Source organism: Ranitomeya imitator, chromosome 2 (genome assembly GCF_032444005.1).
Source record: "Ranitomeya imitator isolate aRanImi1 chromosome 2, aRanImi1.pri, whole genome shotgun sequence".
Taxonomy (NCBI): Eukaryota; Metazoa; Chordata; class Amphibia; order Anura; family Dendrobatidae; genus Ranitomeya; species Ranitomeya imitator.
In genome coordinates, this window is record NC_091283.1 from 698,509,921 (window position 1) to 698,527,030 (window position 17,110).

At 44.9% G+C, this 17,110-nt stretch overlaps 1 protein-coding gene across 2 annotated transcripts in view; it reads left to right on the forward strand.

The window, feature by feature from the left end:
- LOC138665532 (heparan-alpha-glucosaminide N-acetyltransferase-like) overlaps positions 1–17,110 on the forward strand; it is a 1,558,440-nt gene that overhangs the window by 1,523,341 nt on the left and 17,989 nt on the right. For both annotated transcript variants that reach the window (XM_069753108.1, XM_069753109.1), the window contains one exon: positions 3,192–3,262. In XM_069753108.1, the coding sequence (XP_069609209.1) occupies positions 3,192–3,262 (71 nt within the window). The remainder of the gene's footprint in view (positions 1–3,191; positions 3,263–17,110) is intronic.

Consider the following 17,110-nt stretch of genomic DNA (forward strand, 5'->3'; position numbering starts at 1 on the left):
TACCCTTGTGAAAATAAAAACTTGGGGGCTACAATATCTTTTTTGTGGAAAAAAAAATATTTTTTATTTTCACGACTCTGCATTCTAAACTTCTGTGAAGCACTTGGGCATTCAAAGTTCTCACCACACATCTAGATAAGTTCCTTGGGGGTCTAGTTTCCAAAATGGGGTCACTTGTGGAGGGTTTCTACTGGTTAGCTACATCAGGGGCTCTGCAAACGCAACATAACGCCTGCAGACCATTCTATCAAAGTCTGCATTCCAAAATGGCGCTCCTTCCTTCCGAGCTCTGCCGTGCGCCCAAACAGTGGTTTACCCCCACATATGGGGTACCAGCATACCCGGGACAAATTGGACAACTTTTGGGGTCCAATTTCTCTTGTTACCCTTGTGAAAATAAAAACTTGGGGGCTAAAAAATCTTTTTTGTGGAAAAAAAATATTTTTTATTTTCACGACTCTGCATTCTAAACTTCTGTGAAGCACTTGGGCATTCAAAGTTCTCACCACACATCTAGATAAGTTCCTTGGTGGGTCTAGTTTCCAAAATGGGGTCACTTGTGGAGGGTTTCTACTGTTTAGGTACATCAGGGGCTCTGCAAACGCAACATAACGCCCGCAGACCATTCTATCAAAGTCTGCATTCCAAAACGGTGCTCCTTCCTTCCGACCTCTGCCGTGCGCCCAAACAGTGGTTTACCCCCACATATGGGGTACCAGCATACTCGGGACAAATTGTACAACAATTGTTGGGCATTCAAAGTTCTCACCACACATCTAGATAAGTTCCATGGGTGGTCTAGTTTCCAAAATGGGGTCACTTGTGGGGGATTTCTACTGTTTAGGCACATCAGGGGCTCTCCAAACGCGACATGGCGTCCGATCTCAATTCCAGACAATTCTACATTGAAAAAGTAAAATGGCACTCCTTCTCTTCCAAGCTCTGCGGTGCGCCCAAACAGTGGTATACCCACACATATTGGGTATCGACGTATTCAGGAGAAATCGCACAACAACTTTTGTGGTCTAATTTCTCCTGTTACCCTTGTGAAAATAAGAATTTGTGGGCGAAAAGATCATTTTTGTGTAAACAAAAGCGATTTTTTATTTTCACGGCTCTACGTTATAAACTTCCGTGAAGTACTTGGGGGTTCAAAGTGCTCACCACACATCTAGATAAGTTCCTTAAGGGGTCTAGTTTCAAAAATGGTGTCACTTGTGGGGGGTTCCACTGTTTGGGCACATCAGGGGCTCTCTAAACGTGACATGGCGTCCGATCTCAATTCCATCCAATTCTGCATTGAAAAAGTCAAACGGCGCTCCTTCACTTCCAAGCTCTGCGGTGCACCCAAACAGTGGTTTACCCCCATATATGGGGTATTGGCGTATTCAGGAGAAATTGCATAACAAAATTTATGGTTACATTTCTGTTTTTACACATGTAAAAATAAAAAAAAATGGTTCTGAATTAAGATGTTTGCAAAAAAAGTTAAATGTTCATTTTTTCCTTCCACATTGTTTCAGTTCCTGTGAAGCACGTAAAGGGTTAATAAACTTCTTGAATGTGGTTTTGAGAACCTTGAGGGGTGTGGTTTTTAGAATGGTGTCACACTTCGTTATTTTCTATCATATAGACCCCTCAAAATGACTTCAAATGTGATGTGGTCCCTAAAAAAAAATGGTGTTGGAAAAATGAGAAATTGCTGGTCAACTTTTAACCCTTATAACTCCCTAACAAAAAATATTTTGTTTCCAAAATTGTGCTGATGTAAAGTATACATGTGGAAAATGTTATTTATTAACTATTTTTCATGACATATCTCTCTGATTTAAGGGCATAAAAATACAAAGTTTGAAAATTACAAAATTTTAAAAATTTTCGCCATATTTCCATTTTTTTCATAAATAATCGCAAGTAATATCGAAGAAATGTTACCACGAACATGAAGTGCAATATATAACGAAAAAACAATCTCAGAATCAGCGGGATCCGTTAAAGCGTTCCAGAGTTATAACCTCATAAAGTGACAGTGGTCAGAATTGCAAAAATTGGCTCGGTCATTAAGTACCAAATTGGCTCTGTCACTAAGGGGTTAAATTAATACATTTATAGGGAGTCTTTTTGTATAAAACTATACATTAAGCTTCTAGTCTGCTCAGTTTCTCCTACTAATCAGATAGATTAGACAGCGTTAATATGATAGGTTCATGTTAATTTCTAGGCACTAATCGATAGGATATAAAATTATGTAAGACATATACTGAATATCATTGTAGTTTATCAGAAGATCCAGTCTGTATGAATTAAATTTCCTGATATTAGGCTTCCCAACTGGTGATATAACTGAGAGTCTTCATTTTCAGGTCTACATTGGTGCTGGATTGTGCCCTTGTGTGTTTTATTGTCATGGAGGAAACACTGGCTTGTCTAAAATGTGTGACCTATCCTGTTGAGATGGGCTACTACTATACTTCACAGGCTATTTAAGTCACTGTTCACAGCTCCCTTTAAACTTGGGTAATGTGAGTGACGGACCTGGAGATCATAACTTTCATGGTGCTGTTTGCTGAGATGATTCATAGAATATTTGTGCGAGCTAGAATGTAGAGAATGGTTATTAAGATTAAAGAGGCCATAAAATGCAATACATTCACAGCTCTTTAATATTTAATGATATTTTTCTGCCAGATCTGACAAAAACAAATATTTTCCACTGTTTTCCACTGATAACATTATTAGTTTTTAAAGCTGTTATTTTGATTTTCTGAAACAGAGTTGGTGATAATCTCTGCAGCTTCTTTTCCAGACATCTTAAATTGGGAATGAATTTGCCTGCTAATCTATGGCCGGCATTACCTTCATTAAATGTTATTGACCTTGTCCCGATCTGTGGATTTGCATAAAACAGAGAATGTATCTGTTTCTTTATGATTTGTTTGCATGTCTTACAACCATTGTCATTGATGAGGCGTTAGAGATCCTTATACAGACAGGCCAAGCAAGGAGTTGGAGGTCAATTCTGTGTATGTCCTCGTGGTGACAAAGAGGTTAAACTATACATTTGTGCACGGAGTAATCAATAAAATCACTTAAGATCACAGAATGTCCATCTGTCACCTCAGCTTCTGATGTTCACAGTTCAACCATCCATCCTTTCTTCTAAACTGGTGGGCTTATTTTTTTTTCCACAGGGGATTATCGCGGCCATCTTAACCAAGTGTACAAGGGATGAAGGATTTATTCCCATCAATAAAAACCTCTGGTAAGTGCTTCTTAGCCAAACTAGAGCATTTGCTGTAACAAAGCCCAGCCATTATTCAGACCAAACCTAAACATTAACAGGTTTTCATGCTCGACCATTTCATGATAAGAAAGCTTTGTGACGCCCCAGGGCTGCATTAATAAACTTGTTACTGCCATCACACGTTGGCATATTAATTACTCACTACTAGGGTTGAGCGAAACGGGTCGTTCATTTTCAAAAGTCGCCGACTTTTGGCAAAGTCGGGTTTCATGAAACCCGATCCGACCCCTGTGCGGGGTCGGCCATGCGGTACGCGACTTTCGCGCCAAAGTCGCGTTTCAATGACGCGAAATGCGCCATTTCTCAGCCAATGAAGGTAAACGCAGAGTGTGAGCAGCGTGATGACATAGGTCCTGGTCCCCACCATCTTAGAGAATGGCATTGCAGTGATTGGCTTGCTGTCTGCGGCGTCACAGGGGCTATAAAGGGGCGTTCCCGCCAACCGCCATGTTACTGCTGCTGATCTGAGCTTAGGGAGAGGTTGCTGCCGCTTCGTCAGAAGCAGGGATAGCGTTAGGCAGGGTCCATTAACCACCAAACCGCTTGTGCTGTAGCGATTTCCACTGCCCAACACCACCTTCGGTGTGCAGGGACAGAGGAAGCTACATTTTTTTTTTTTTCCCCTCAGCGCTGTAGCTCATTGGGCTGCCCTAGAAGGCTCCCTGATAGCTGCATTGCTGTGTGTACGCCGCTGTGCAAACCAACTGCTTTTTTCAAAGCACAAATCCTCCTGTTCCTTCCTTTCTGCACAGCTATCTTTTTTGTTTGTCCACACTTTTTATTTAATTTGTGCATCAGTCCACTCCTTATTGCTGCCTGCCATACCTGGCTGAGATTACTGCAGGGAGATAGTAATTGTTGGACACTCCCTGTTTTTTTTTTTTTTTTTTTTGTGGGAGATTAAGATTGACATTTCTGCTAGAGTGCCATCCCTGTGTGTGCCATCTCTCACTCAGTGGGCCATAGAAAGCCTATTTATTTTTTTGCTTGATTTGGGTTCTAAAATCTACCTGAAAAAATCACTACATCAATCAGTGGGAGAAAAATATTGGCCTCAGGGCTTGTGTGCCACTCCTGACTCCTGTGTGCATCATCACTCACTCAGTGGGCCATAGAAAGCCCTTTTTTTTTTTGCTTTATTTGGGTTCTAAATACTACCTGAAAAAATCAATAAATCAATCAGTGGGAGATTAAAATTGGCCTTTGGGCTTGTGTGCCAGTCCTAAGCGTGCCATCTCTCTCTCTCAGATAGTGGGCCATAGAAAGCCTATTTATTATTTTTTTTATTGGGTTTATAAATTTTCCCTGGAACAAAAAAAAAAAAAGTGGGAGATTAATATTGGCCTCTGGGCTTGTGTGCCAGTCCTGAGCGTGCCATCTCTCTCACAAATAGTGGGCCATAGAAAGCCTATTTATTTATTTTTTTATTGGGTTTATAAATTTTCCCTGAAAAAAAAAAAAAGTGGGAGATTAATATTGGCCTCTGGGCTTGTGTGCCAGTCCTGAGCGTGCCATCTCTCTCACAAATAGTGGGCCATAGAAAGCCTATTTATGTTTTTGGTTGATTTGGGTTCTAAATTCTACCTGAAAAAATCAATAAATCAATCAGTGGGAGATAAATATTGGCCTCTGGGCTTGTGTGCCACTCCTGACTCCTGTGTGCGTCATCTCTCACTCAGTGGGCCATAGAAAGCCTTTTTTTGTTTTATTTGTTTTCTAAATTCTCCCTGAAAAAATCATTTTTGGGGGAAAATGTGTGTAAATGGGTTAGTAACTGGCTTAGTGATAGAAAGCAGAGGGTGGTTATAAATGGTATAGTCTCTAACTGGGTCGCTGTGACCAGTGGGGTACCGCAGGGGTCGGTATTGGGACCTGTTCTCTTCAACATATTCATTAATGATCTGGTAGAAGGTTTACACAGTAAAATATCGATATTTGCAGATGATACAAAACTATGTAAAGCAGTTAATACAAGAGAAGATAGTATTCTGCTACAGATGGATCTGGATAAGTTGGAAACTTGGGCTGAAAGGTGGCAGATGAGGTTTAACAATGATAAATGTAAGGTTATACACATGGGAAGAAGGAATCAATATCACCATTACACACTGAATGGGAAACCACTGGGTAAATCTGACAGGGAGAAGGACTTGGGGATCCTAGTTAATGATAAACTTACCTGGAGCAGCCAGTGCCAGGCAGCAGCTGCCAAGGCAAACAGGATCATGGGGTGCATTAAAAGAGGTCTGGATACACATGATGAGAGCATTATACTGCCTCTGTACAAATCCCTAGTTAGACCGCACATGGAGTACTGTGTCCAGTTTTGGGCACCGGTGCTCAGGAAGGATATAATGGAACTAGAGAGAGTACAAAGGAGGGCAACAAAATTAATAAAGGGGATGGGAGAACTACAATACCCAGATAGATTAGCGAAATTAGGATTATTTAGTCTAGAAAAAAGACGTCTGAGGGGCGATCTAATAACCATGTATAAGTATATAAGGGGACAATACAAATATCTCGCTGAGGATCTGTTTATACCAAGGAAGGTGACGGGCACAAGGGGGCATTCTTTGCGTCTGGAGGAGAGAAGGTTTTTCCACCAACATAGAAGAGGATTCTTTACTGTTAGGGCAGTGAGAATCTGGAATTGCTTGCCTGAGGAGGTGGTGATGGCGAACTCAGTCGAGGGGTTCAAGAGAGGCCTGGATGTCTTCCTGGAGCAGAACAATATTGTATCATACAATTATTAGGTTCTGTAGAAGGACGTAGATCTGGGGATTTATTATGATGGAATATAGGCTGAACTGGATGGACAAATGTCTTTTTTCGGCCTTACTAACTATGTTACTATGTTACTATGTTATATTTTATTTTATTTGGTTTCTAAATTCTTCCTGAAAAAATCATTTTATTCTATTATTTTTTTTCCTAAAGTCTCCCTGAAAAAAAAAAAAAAACAAATCAGTGAGAGATTAATATTGCCCTTTCTGCTTGTGTGCCAGTCTTGACTCCTGGGTGTGCCATCTCTCTCTCTCTCTCTCCAATTGTGGGCCATAGAAAGCCTATTATTTTTTTTAGCTTGATTTGGGTTCAAAATCTACCTGAAAAAATCACTACATCAATCAGTGGGAGATAAATATTGGCCTCTGGGCTTGTGTGCCACTCCTGACTCCTGTGTGCGTCATCTCTCACTCAGTGGGCCATAGAAAGCCTTTTTTTGTTTTATTTGTTTTCTAAATTCTCCCTGAAAAAATCATTTTATTTTATTTGGTTTCTAAATTCTTCCTGAAAAAATCATTTTATTCTATTATTTTTTTTTCCTAAAGTCTCCCTGAAAAAAAAAAAAAAAAAATCAGTGGGAGATTAATATTGCCCTTTCTTCTTGTGTGCCAGTCTTGACTCCTGGGTGTGCCATCTCTCTCTCTCTCTCCAATTGTGGGCCATAGAAAGCCTATTATTTTTTTAGCTTGATTTGGGTTCCAAAATCTACCTGAAAAAATCACTACATCAATCAGTGGGAGATAAATATTGTCCTCTGGGCTTGTGTGCCACTCCTGACTCCTGTGTGCGTCATCTCTCACTCAGTGGGCCATAGAAAGCCTTTTTTTGTTTTATTTGTTTTCTAAATTCTCCCTGAAAAAATCATTTTATTTTATTTTGTTTCTAAATTCTTCCTGAAAAAATCATTTTATTCTATTATTTTTTTTCCTAAAGTCTCCCTGAAAAAAAAACAAAAACAAATCAGTGAGAGATTAATATTGCCCTTTCTGCTTGTGTGCCAGTCTTGACTCCTGGGTGTGCCATCTCTCTCTCTCTCTCCAATTGTGGGCCATAGAAAGCCTATTATTTTTTTAGCTTGATTTGGGTTCAAAATCTACCTGAAAAAATCACTACATCAATCAGTGGGAGATAAATATTGGCCTCTGGGCTTGTGTGCCACTCCTGACTCCTGTGTGCGTCATCTCTCACTCAGTGGGCCATAGAAAGCCTTTTTTTGTTTTATTTGTTTTCTAAATTCTCCCTGAAAAAATCATTTTATTTTATTTGGTTTCTAAATTCTTCCTGAAAAAATCATTTTATTCTATTATTTTTTTTTCCTAAAGTCTCCCTGAAAAAAAAAAAAAAAACAAATCAGTGGGAGATTAATATTTACATTTGTGCTTCAGTGACAGTCCAGCGTGTGTGGCATCTCTCTCATTTGTTGCCACCAACAACAGAGTGTGTAACATTGTGCCTGATTTTCGTTGTGGTCTCACTCACCTGTAAAGGGGTAGCTAAATCATAAGTTATAGCTCACCGTGTAAGTTGTGTGACAGCAACAAATACCGTTAGTTTGTTTACGTTTTTAAAACAATGAGGAAGTCTGGTGGAAGAGGTCGTGGCCGGGGGCGTTCATTGTCAGCTGGTAATGAGGGTAGTGGTAGTGGTGGAGCATCAGCTGGTCGTGGGAAAAAAAATATTGCACCTAAGTCTGGAGCTGTGGAGCCAGGTTCGTCGTCTGGCTACACAGGGCTTCGAACGCTCCCTTTTCTGGGAGTAGGAAAACCGTTTTTAAAGCCGGAGCAGCAAGAGCAAGTTTTGGCTTATCTTGCTGACTCTAGCTCTTTTGCCTCCTCTCGTGAAACTGGTAAATGTCAAAGCAGCGCGTCGTTAGTGGATGTTCACGGTCAGGGACAAGTCGCTTCCTTGTCCTCTTCAGCAAAAACAACAACAGAGAAGAATGCAGCAGGCGACACAACGGGTTACTCCATGGAGCTCTTTACACATACCATCCCTGGCTTAGAAAGTGAAGCAGTTAACAGTCCATGCCCATTACAAGTTGAATCTGACATGGAGTGCACTGATGCACAGCCACAGCCAGACTACTATGCTGGTCCTTTGACTCAGACCACAACATTGCCCTCGCAGGGTAATGATCAAGAATCAGACCCTGATGAGACTATGTTGTCCCATCACGAACGCTATACCACCGACCGACACGGTGACACAGACGAAGTTGCACACGAGCTACAAGAAGAGGTAATAGATGACCCAGTTCTTGACCCCGATTGGCAGCCATTGGGGGAACAGGGTGCAGGCGGCAGCAGTTCTGAAGCGGAGGAGGAGGGGCCACAGCAGGCATCAACATCGCAACAGGTTCCATCTGCCGGGCCCGTATCTTGCCCAAAACGCGTGGCAAAGCCAAAACCTGTTGGAGGACAGCGTGGCCATCCGGTTAAAGCTCAGTCTGCAATGCCTGAAAAGGTATCCGATGCTAGAAAGAGTGCAGTCTGGCATTTTTTTAAACAACATCCAATTGATCAGCGCAAAGTCATCTGTCAAAAATGTTCAACTACCTTAAGCAGAGGACAGAATCTGAAAAGTCTCAATACAAGTTGCATGCATAGACATTTAACCACCATGCATTTGCAAGCCTGGACTAACTACCAAACGTCCCTTAAGGTTGTAGCACCCTCGGCCAATGAAGCTAGTCAGCAACGCAACATCCCTTCCGGCAGTGTAGGGCCACCATTTTCCGCACCACCTGCAGTATCTGTGCAGGTTTCTTTGCCAGGCCAAAGCAGTCAGGGTCAGGGAATCACCAGTTTCGTAGTAGGAAACACTGCATCTAGGGCACCGGCGGCAACAATACCATCTCCCACCGTCTCTCAGTCTGCCATGTCCACCGGCACCCCCGCTAGTTCCACGATCTCCAGCTCTCCAGTCCAGCTCACCCTACATGAGACTATGGTTAGAAAAAGGAAGTACTTAGCCTCGCATCCGCGTACACAGGGTTTGAACGCCCACATAGCTAGACTAATCTCGTTAGAGATGATGCCCTACCGGTTAGTTGAAAGCGAAGCTTTCAAAGCCCTGATGGACTACGCTGTACCACGCTACGAGCTACCCAGTCGACACTTTTTTTCCAGAAAAGCCATCCCAGCCCTCCACCAGCATGTTAAAGAGCGCATCGTCCATGCACTCAGGCAATCTGTGAGCACAAAGGTGCACCTGACAACAGATGCATGGACCAGTAGGCATGGCCAGGGACGTTACGTGTCCATCACGGCACACTGGGTGAATGTTGTGGATGCAGGGTCCACAGGGGACAGCAAGTTTGGGACAGTTCTGCCTAGCCCACGGTCTAGGAAACAGTTGGCTGTAGCCGTTCGCACCCCCTCCTCCTCCTCTTCGTCCTGCAGAAGCGAGAGCTCGTCCACAGACCGCAGTCGCACAACCACTCCATCCGCAGCTGCCACTGTTGCACACCAGGTCTCCCATTATGGGGCAGCTACTGGCAAACGTCAGCAGGTTGTATTGGCTATGAAGTGTTTGGGCGACAACAGACACACCGCGGAAGTTCTGTCCGAGTTCTTGCAGAAAGAAACGCAGTCGTGGCTGGGCACTGTAGATCTTGAGGCAGGCAAGGTAGTGAGTGATAACGGAAGGAATTTCATGGCTGCCATCTCCCTTTCCCAACTGAAACACATTCCTTGCCTGGCTCACACCTTAAACCTGGTGGTGCAGTGCTTCCTGAAAAGTTATCCGGGGTTATCCGACCTGCTCCTCAAAGTGCGTGGACTTTGCTCACATATCCGCCGTTCGCCCGTACACTCCAGCCGTATGCAGACCTATCAGCGTTCTTTGAGCCTTCCCCAGCATCGCCTAACCATAGACGTTGCAACAAGGTGGAACTCAACACTGCACATGCTTCAGAGACTGTGCGAACAGAGGCGGGCTGTTATGTTTTTGTGGGAGGATACACATACACGGGCAGGCAGTAGGATGGCAGACATGGAGTTGTCAGGTGTGCAGTGGTCGAAGATTCAAGACATGTGTCAAGTCCTTCAGTGTTTTGAGGAATGCACACGGCTGGTTAGTGCAGACAACGCCATAATAAGCATGAGCATCCCCCTAATGCGTCTGCTGATGCAAAGTTTGACGCACATAAAGGATCAGGCGTCTGCAGCTGAGGAAGAGGAAAGCCTTGATGATAGTCAGCCATTGTCTGGCCAGGGCAGTGTACAGGACGAGTTAGCGGGCAAAGAGGAGGAGGAGGACGAGGAGGATGATGGGGATGATTATATTTTTAATGAGGAAGCTTTTCCGGGGCCACTGGAAATTGGTGGCGCGGCAAGGCCGGGTTCTGGTTTTTGGAGGGACACAAGTGACGTGGATTTGCCTGAAACTGCCCCTCAACCAAGCACAACCGCAGATTTGAGAACTGGAACTTTGGCCCACATGGCGGATTATGCCTTACGTATCCTCAAAAGGGACACACGCATAACTAAAATGATGAACGATGACGATTACTGGTTGGCCTGCCTCCTTGATCCTCGCTATACAGGCAAATTGCAAAATATAATGCCACATGAGAACTTGGAACTAATATTAGCAACCAAACAATCAACTCTTGTTGACCGTTTGCTTCTGGCATTCCCTGCACACAGCGCCCGTGATCGTTCTCACACGAGCTGCAGGGGCCATCAGACCAGAGGAGTTAGAGGGGCAGAAATCAGAAGTGGCGTTGGCCAGAGGGGTTTTCTGACCAGGTTGTGGAGTGATTTTGCTATGACCGCAGACAGGACAGGTACTGCAGCATCAATTCAAAGTGACAGGAGACAACATTTGTCCAGTATGGTTACAAACTATTTTTCATCCCTTATCGATGTTCTCCCTCAACCGTCATTCCCATTTGATTACTGGGCATCAAAATTAGACACCTGGCCAGAATTGGCAGATTATGCATTGCAGGAGCTTGCTTGCCCGGCAGCTAGTGTCCTATCAGAAAGAGTATTCAGTGCTGCAGGTTCAATACTAACAGAAAAAAGGACTCGTCTGGCTACCCAAAATGTAGATGATCTAACCTTCATTAAAATGAACCACAACTGGATTTCGAAATCTTTTGCCCCACCTTGCCCGGCTGACACCTAGCTTTCCTATGAAAAGGTCTTGCCTGTGGACTATTCTGAATGCCTTTTCCAATCTCGTAATTTTCTGCACCTGATTGTCCAGCATACGACATGTTTACACCTCACTAAATGGCCAAACTCCCCACACGGGGCCGTGGTATCGACCGTGAGAGTGCTGTTTGTCTGAAGAGGTGGGTGTGCCCGCTTTTGGTCGACGGCACTGCCACTGGGTCCCTCCTAGTACAATAAAGTGTCTCTGGCGGTGGTGGTGCGCACCCAACGTCAGACACACCGTTGTAATATGAGGGGCCCTGGGCCTGTACCGCCGGACACAAGACAGTTCCCCGCCCCCAGCTCAAACAGTGCTCTACCACTTGCAAAATTATCTCACAGCTCCACCAATGTTTAGTCTATGCGCTGACATCCTTCAATGCCTGCCACTGACAATACCATTGTATTGACATTTTTGTTATGTTAGGCCTTCGAAGCCTGTCTGCGGTCACTCCTTCCACTATGCCTCCACTGACCACACCACTGCTGCCCGTGTTCCCCTGGAACCAATTTAAAATTGCCAACAGCAATGTGTTATTATGTTAGGCCTTCGATGCCTGTTTGCGGTCACTCCTTCCAATAGTTCTCCACTGACCAGACCAATGCTGGCCGTGTACCCCTGGAACCCAGCTGAAAGTGCATGTAGCCTCCTTTTTTTCTTTGTTTTATATTTAGAAAGCCCAGATTAACTACGCTGTGCAACGGTTCAAGCTACCCAGTCGACATTTCTTTTGCGAAAAAAGCCATCCCAGCCCTCCACCGGCATGAAAAAGTCTGCATTGTCATAGCACTCAGGCAATCAAACAGTAGAAAGGTGCACCTGAGAAGAGACGCATGGACCAGTAGGCATGTCCACAAAAAGTTACGTGTCCATTACGGCGCACTGGGTTAATGTGTTGGATGCATGGTCCACAGGGGACAGCCTACAAAGTCTGTCTGCAGTCCCTAATTCCAATTTTCCTCCGCTGACCACACCACTGCTGCCCGTGTACCCCTGGAACCAATTTTACAGTGTCTACAGCCTAATTTTGTTATGTTAGGCCTACTACGCCTGTCTGCGGTCCCTCCTTCCAATACTCGTCCACTGACCACACCACTGCTGCCCGTGGACCCCTGGAACCTATTTTTAATTGCATAGAGCATCCTTTTTTTAATAGTAGGCGTACAAAGTCTGTCTGCGGTCCACTATTGAAATTGTCCTCCACTGCCCAGAGCACTGCTGCTTGTGTACCCCTGTAACTTTTTTAAGCTGCAGTGAGCCACATTTTTGGGTTAAGTCCTACTACCTGTGTCTGTCTGCGCCACTCAATTCAGCTGTGTTCCTTTGAAAAAAGCTGAGCGTCAATAGTCTTGTTTTCAGCCTCTAGGAATTTTAAAACTGCATTGGGGGTACAACTTTGGTAGGGCCTACTAACGGAGTCTGCCTCCCCAAGGTGTGCCCCAGGTTTCCTCGCCATTGCTTCGATCTTAATGCTCTCGTTTAGTAGTTGTTGGAAACTACACTGCATTAGGCCTCCAAATTGGGTATGGGGTGTAGAGAGATGGTGTGTTCCACTCCAAGGTGTTCTCCAGGTTGCCTTTCCTGAGCTTCGATCTTCCGGCTCTCGTTTAGTAGTTGTTGGAAACTACGCTGCATTAGGCCTACAAATTGGGTATGGGGTGTAGAGAGATGGTGTGTTCCACTCCAAGGTGTTCCCCAGGTTTCCTCGCCAATGCTTCGATCTTCATGCTCTCGTTTAGTAGTTGTTGGAAACTACACTGCATTAGGCCTACAAATTGGGTATGGGGTGTAGAGAGATGGTGTGTTCCACTCCAAGGTGTTCTCCAGGTTGCCTTTCCTGAGCTTCGATCTTCCGGCTCTCGTTTAGTAGTTTTGGAAACTACACTGCATTAGGCCTACAAATTGGGTATGGGGTGTAGAGAGATGGTGTGTTCCACTCCAAGGTGTTCCCCAGGTTTCCTCGCCAATGCTTCGATCTTCATGCTCTCGTTTAGTAGTTGTTGGAAACTACGCTGCATTAGGCCTACAAATTGGGTATGGGGTGTAGAGAGATGGTGTGTTCCACTCCAAGGTGTTCTCCAGGTTGCCTTTCCTGAGCTTCGATCTTCCGGCTCTCGTTTAGTAGTTGTTGGAAACTACGCTGCATTAGGCCTACAAATTGGGTATGGGGTGTAGAGAGATGGCGTGTTCCACTCCAAGGTGTTCCCCAGGTTTCCTCGCCAATGCTTCGATCTTCATGCTCTCGTTTAGTAGTTGTTGGAAACTACACTGCATTAGGCCTACAAATTGGGTATGGGGTGTAGAGAGATGGTGTGTTCCACTCCAAGGTGTTCTCCAGGTTGCCTTTCCTGAGCTTCGATCTTCCGGCTCTCGTTTAGTAGTTGTTGGAAACTACACTGCATTAGGCCTACAAATTGGGTATGGGGTGTAGAGAGATGGTGTGTTCCACTCCAAGGTGTTCTCCAGGTTGCCTTTCCTGAGCTTCGATCTTCCGGCTCTCGTTTAGTAGTTGTTGGAAACTACACTGCATTAGGCCTACAAATTGGGTATGGGGTGTAGAGAGATGGTGTGTTCCACTCCAAGGTGTTCTCCAGGTTGCCTTTCCTGAGCTTCGATCTTCCGGCTCTCGTTTAGTAGTTGTTGGAAACTACACTGCATTAGGCCTTCAAATTGGGTATGGGGTGTAGAGAGATGGTGTGTTCCACTCCAAGGTGTTCTCCAGGTTGCCTTTCCTGAGCTTCGATCTTCCGGCTCTCGTTTAGTAGTTGTTGGAAACTACGCTGCATTAGGCCTACAAATTGGGTATGGGGTGTAGAGAGATGGTGTGTTCCACTCCAAGGTGTTCCCCAGGTTTCCTCGCCAATGCTTCGATCTTCATGCTCTCGTTTAGTAGTTGTTGGAAACTACACTGCATTAGGCCTACAAATTGGGTATGGGGTGTAGAGAGATGGTGTGTTCCACTCCAAGGTGTTCTCCAGGTTGCCTTTCCTGAGCTTCGATCTTCCGGCTCTCGTTTAGTAGTTGTTGGAAACTACACTGCATTAGGCCTTCAAATTGGGTATGGGGTGTAGAGAGATGGTGTGTTCCACTCCAAGGTGTTCTCCAGGTTGCCTTTCCTGAGCTTCGATCTTCCGGCTCTCGTTTAGTAGTTGTTGGAAACTACGCTGCATTAGGCCTACAAATTGGGTATGGGGTGTAGAGAGATGGTGTGTTCCACTCCAAGGTGTTCTCCAGGTTGCCTTTCCAGAACTTCTATCTTCAGGCTCTCATTAAATTGTGGTTAAACGGAACAACTGCATTTGGCGTACTAGTTGGTTTGGGGCCTACTATCGGTGTCTACCACTCCTTGCTGTTCTCCTGGTTTCCTGTCCTGAAATTCCATTTTCAGGCTCTCGTTAAGTAGTTGTTAATGTTAGACTGCATTTGGCCTACTAGTTGGGTTGGGGCCTACTATCGGTGTCTGCCACTCCTTGCTGTTCTCCTCCACTGAACAAAGCTGTGCCGCCTGTTTACTACGGTTGCCAATTTTGAACTGCATTTCGACTACTTACTGATTTGGGCCTACTCTCTGTGTCAGCCTCTCATTCCAGTTGTCCTCCACTGCAATGCCCCCTGGTTAGTCCTGTGTTACCAATTTTGAACTGCATTTAGCCAACTTTATTCTTTGGGCCTATATCTGTGTTTCCTCCTCATCCTGCCCATTGCCCAGCCAGTGATAGATGAGTCTGCTGGTACATTGACCCATAACGCAAAATTCCCCGTGCACGCTACACAGCAAGATTGGGACCCTGCTGAAAGTCAGGTTCCTCTTCCCGCATACCATACCACCTTACACGGGGACAAAGAGGAAGGTGCAGATGAAAGTGCAGGTTCCTTCATCAGGTGGGGGGAGGAATACTAGTTGGCGACGTCACTGGCACAGGGCCTCTTATAGTACGCAAAAGTGTTGCTGCCGGTGGGAGGCGCCCCCGCCATGCAAACACACCGCTGTACTTTGAGGGGCCCTGTGCCAGTGCCAATGCCAACGAGTGGGCCCCCCCTGCTTGCTCAGGATCACAGCACTTGCAAAGTTGAAATACTTACCTCTCCCTGCTCCACTGCCGTGACGTGGTCCAGATTTACTGGGCTCACTAATTACTTGAACCAGGCTTACCCCCCACAACTTTAGCCAAATGACCCCCAATTTCAAATGCCTTCCAATTATTATAAGGTAAATTACGATTGACAAGCTTCTTTAACAAGAATGGATGTTTTTGACATTAAAATGGGCAGTGTAGGTGTTTTCCTGGCCTCCACTCACTGCCGACTATGCTCCCCCATTGACTTGCATTGGGTTTCGTGTTTCGGGCGATACCCGACTTTTCGCGATAATCGGCCGATTCCACTCGACTCGACTTCTAAGATAGTCGGGTTTCGCGAAACACGGCTCGACTCTAAAAAGGTCAAGGTCGCTCAACCCTACTCACTACTACTTCTCACTTTTTTTTTTTATTAAAAATCCAAAGACCATACAGCGTACCTTTATTAGTAATCAGACGTGTGTATTTTTATCTTTCAATGAGTAACAATACTAAAATAGCAATGGGAAGGTAACATTCTGAATAATATGTACTGTGTCAAAGTTTAAAGGGAATCTCTCAACAACGTTAAAAAAGGTATTTACCTGCATGCACAGTGGTAATCTAGAGATTGAAACATTTTGGTAGTTTAAATGGAAGAGCATATCAGGGAGAAAATTCATCTATATCCTCCCTACAGCCACTTGCTTTCAGTCATCGGGGTGATGCAGAGGGTTCTAACAGTCATCAATCACTACGGTGAGAGTGCTGTTATCATTCCCTCTGAATCATGCTCTGTATTCATGTACAGTTCCCACTTCAAGGTTATTTCAAACATCACAAGTTATCCACTATATATGGGATAGGTGAAAATCTTGCTTATCACTGTGGATCCAACCGCTGTGACCACCAACAAATCTAAGATCAGAGTTCTGGAACCCCTGAGAATGGAGCTATGCAGCCCCATCATCAAAGGAGCAAAGGCACACATTCTCAGTGTTTGCTCCATTCCCGATCCATGGCACTGCCAGAGAAAGCTGAAAACTGTGTTCCTCTATCTCTGGCAGGCCCAAAGACAATGAAACAAGTGGAGGCCTGGGGGGCAAAGCCATGTGCACCTTCGCTTCATTCAGGGGTTCCAAAGTCCATCTTGAGATTACTGTGGGTCCATTAGCAAGTTTTTCCTTATCAGAGGAGTGGGGCACTCATGAAGAAAAAAATGGAAAAAAATTAACTTTAAAGAGTGTGGGGAAACGGGGGGTCGGCAGGCACCCAAGTCTGCTAGCCAAAACCGCATGGACCAGGGATTGTCCCGCCTAGCGCCCACTCTCCCATTAGACGTGGGCATAACGCTACACAGGCAACACACGGTTAGGGTAAAACAGTGTGGCAATACTTTATTGAATCACAACACCCAATAGCAAACAGAACAATCCCAGCAATTACCCCCAAGGTCTCACCCTTCCGCTGACTCGCCGGGATAATGGTAGATGTTACGTCAGAGCTCCCAGGGTCGCTATTCCACCTGATACACCCACAGAGAAGAGATATCGACAAGCGTAGGAAGATGACCGAGAACAGTCCATAGAGTCCATACAAGATCCGAAGACAGCTGACACAACGTCAGAGCTCCCAGGGTCACTATTCCACTTGTGATACACACAGAGAAGAGGTAGCCAATTATCACGAGAGTCACCACCTGGCTTATCTGACCATTTTCATGGAACCAGGCAACCAGCTGGTCCCAAAACCTGGCTTTCTCCAATCATATCCATGGTTCAGAGATGGTAACTGGATC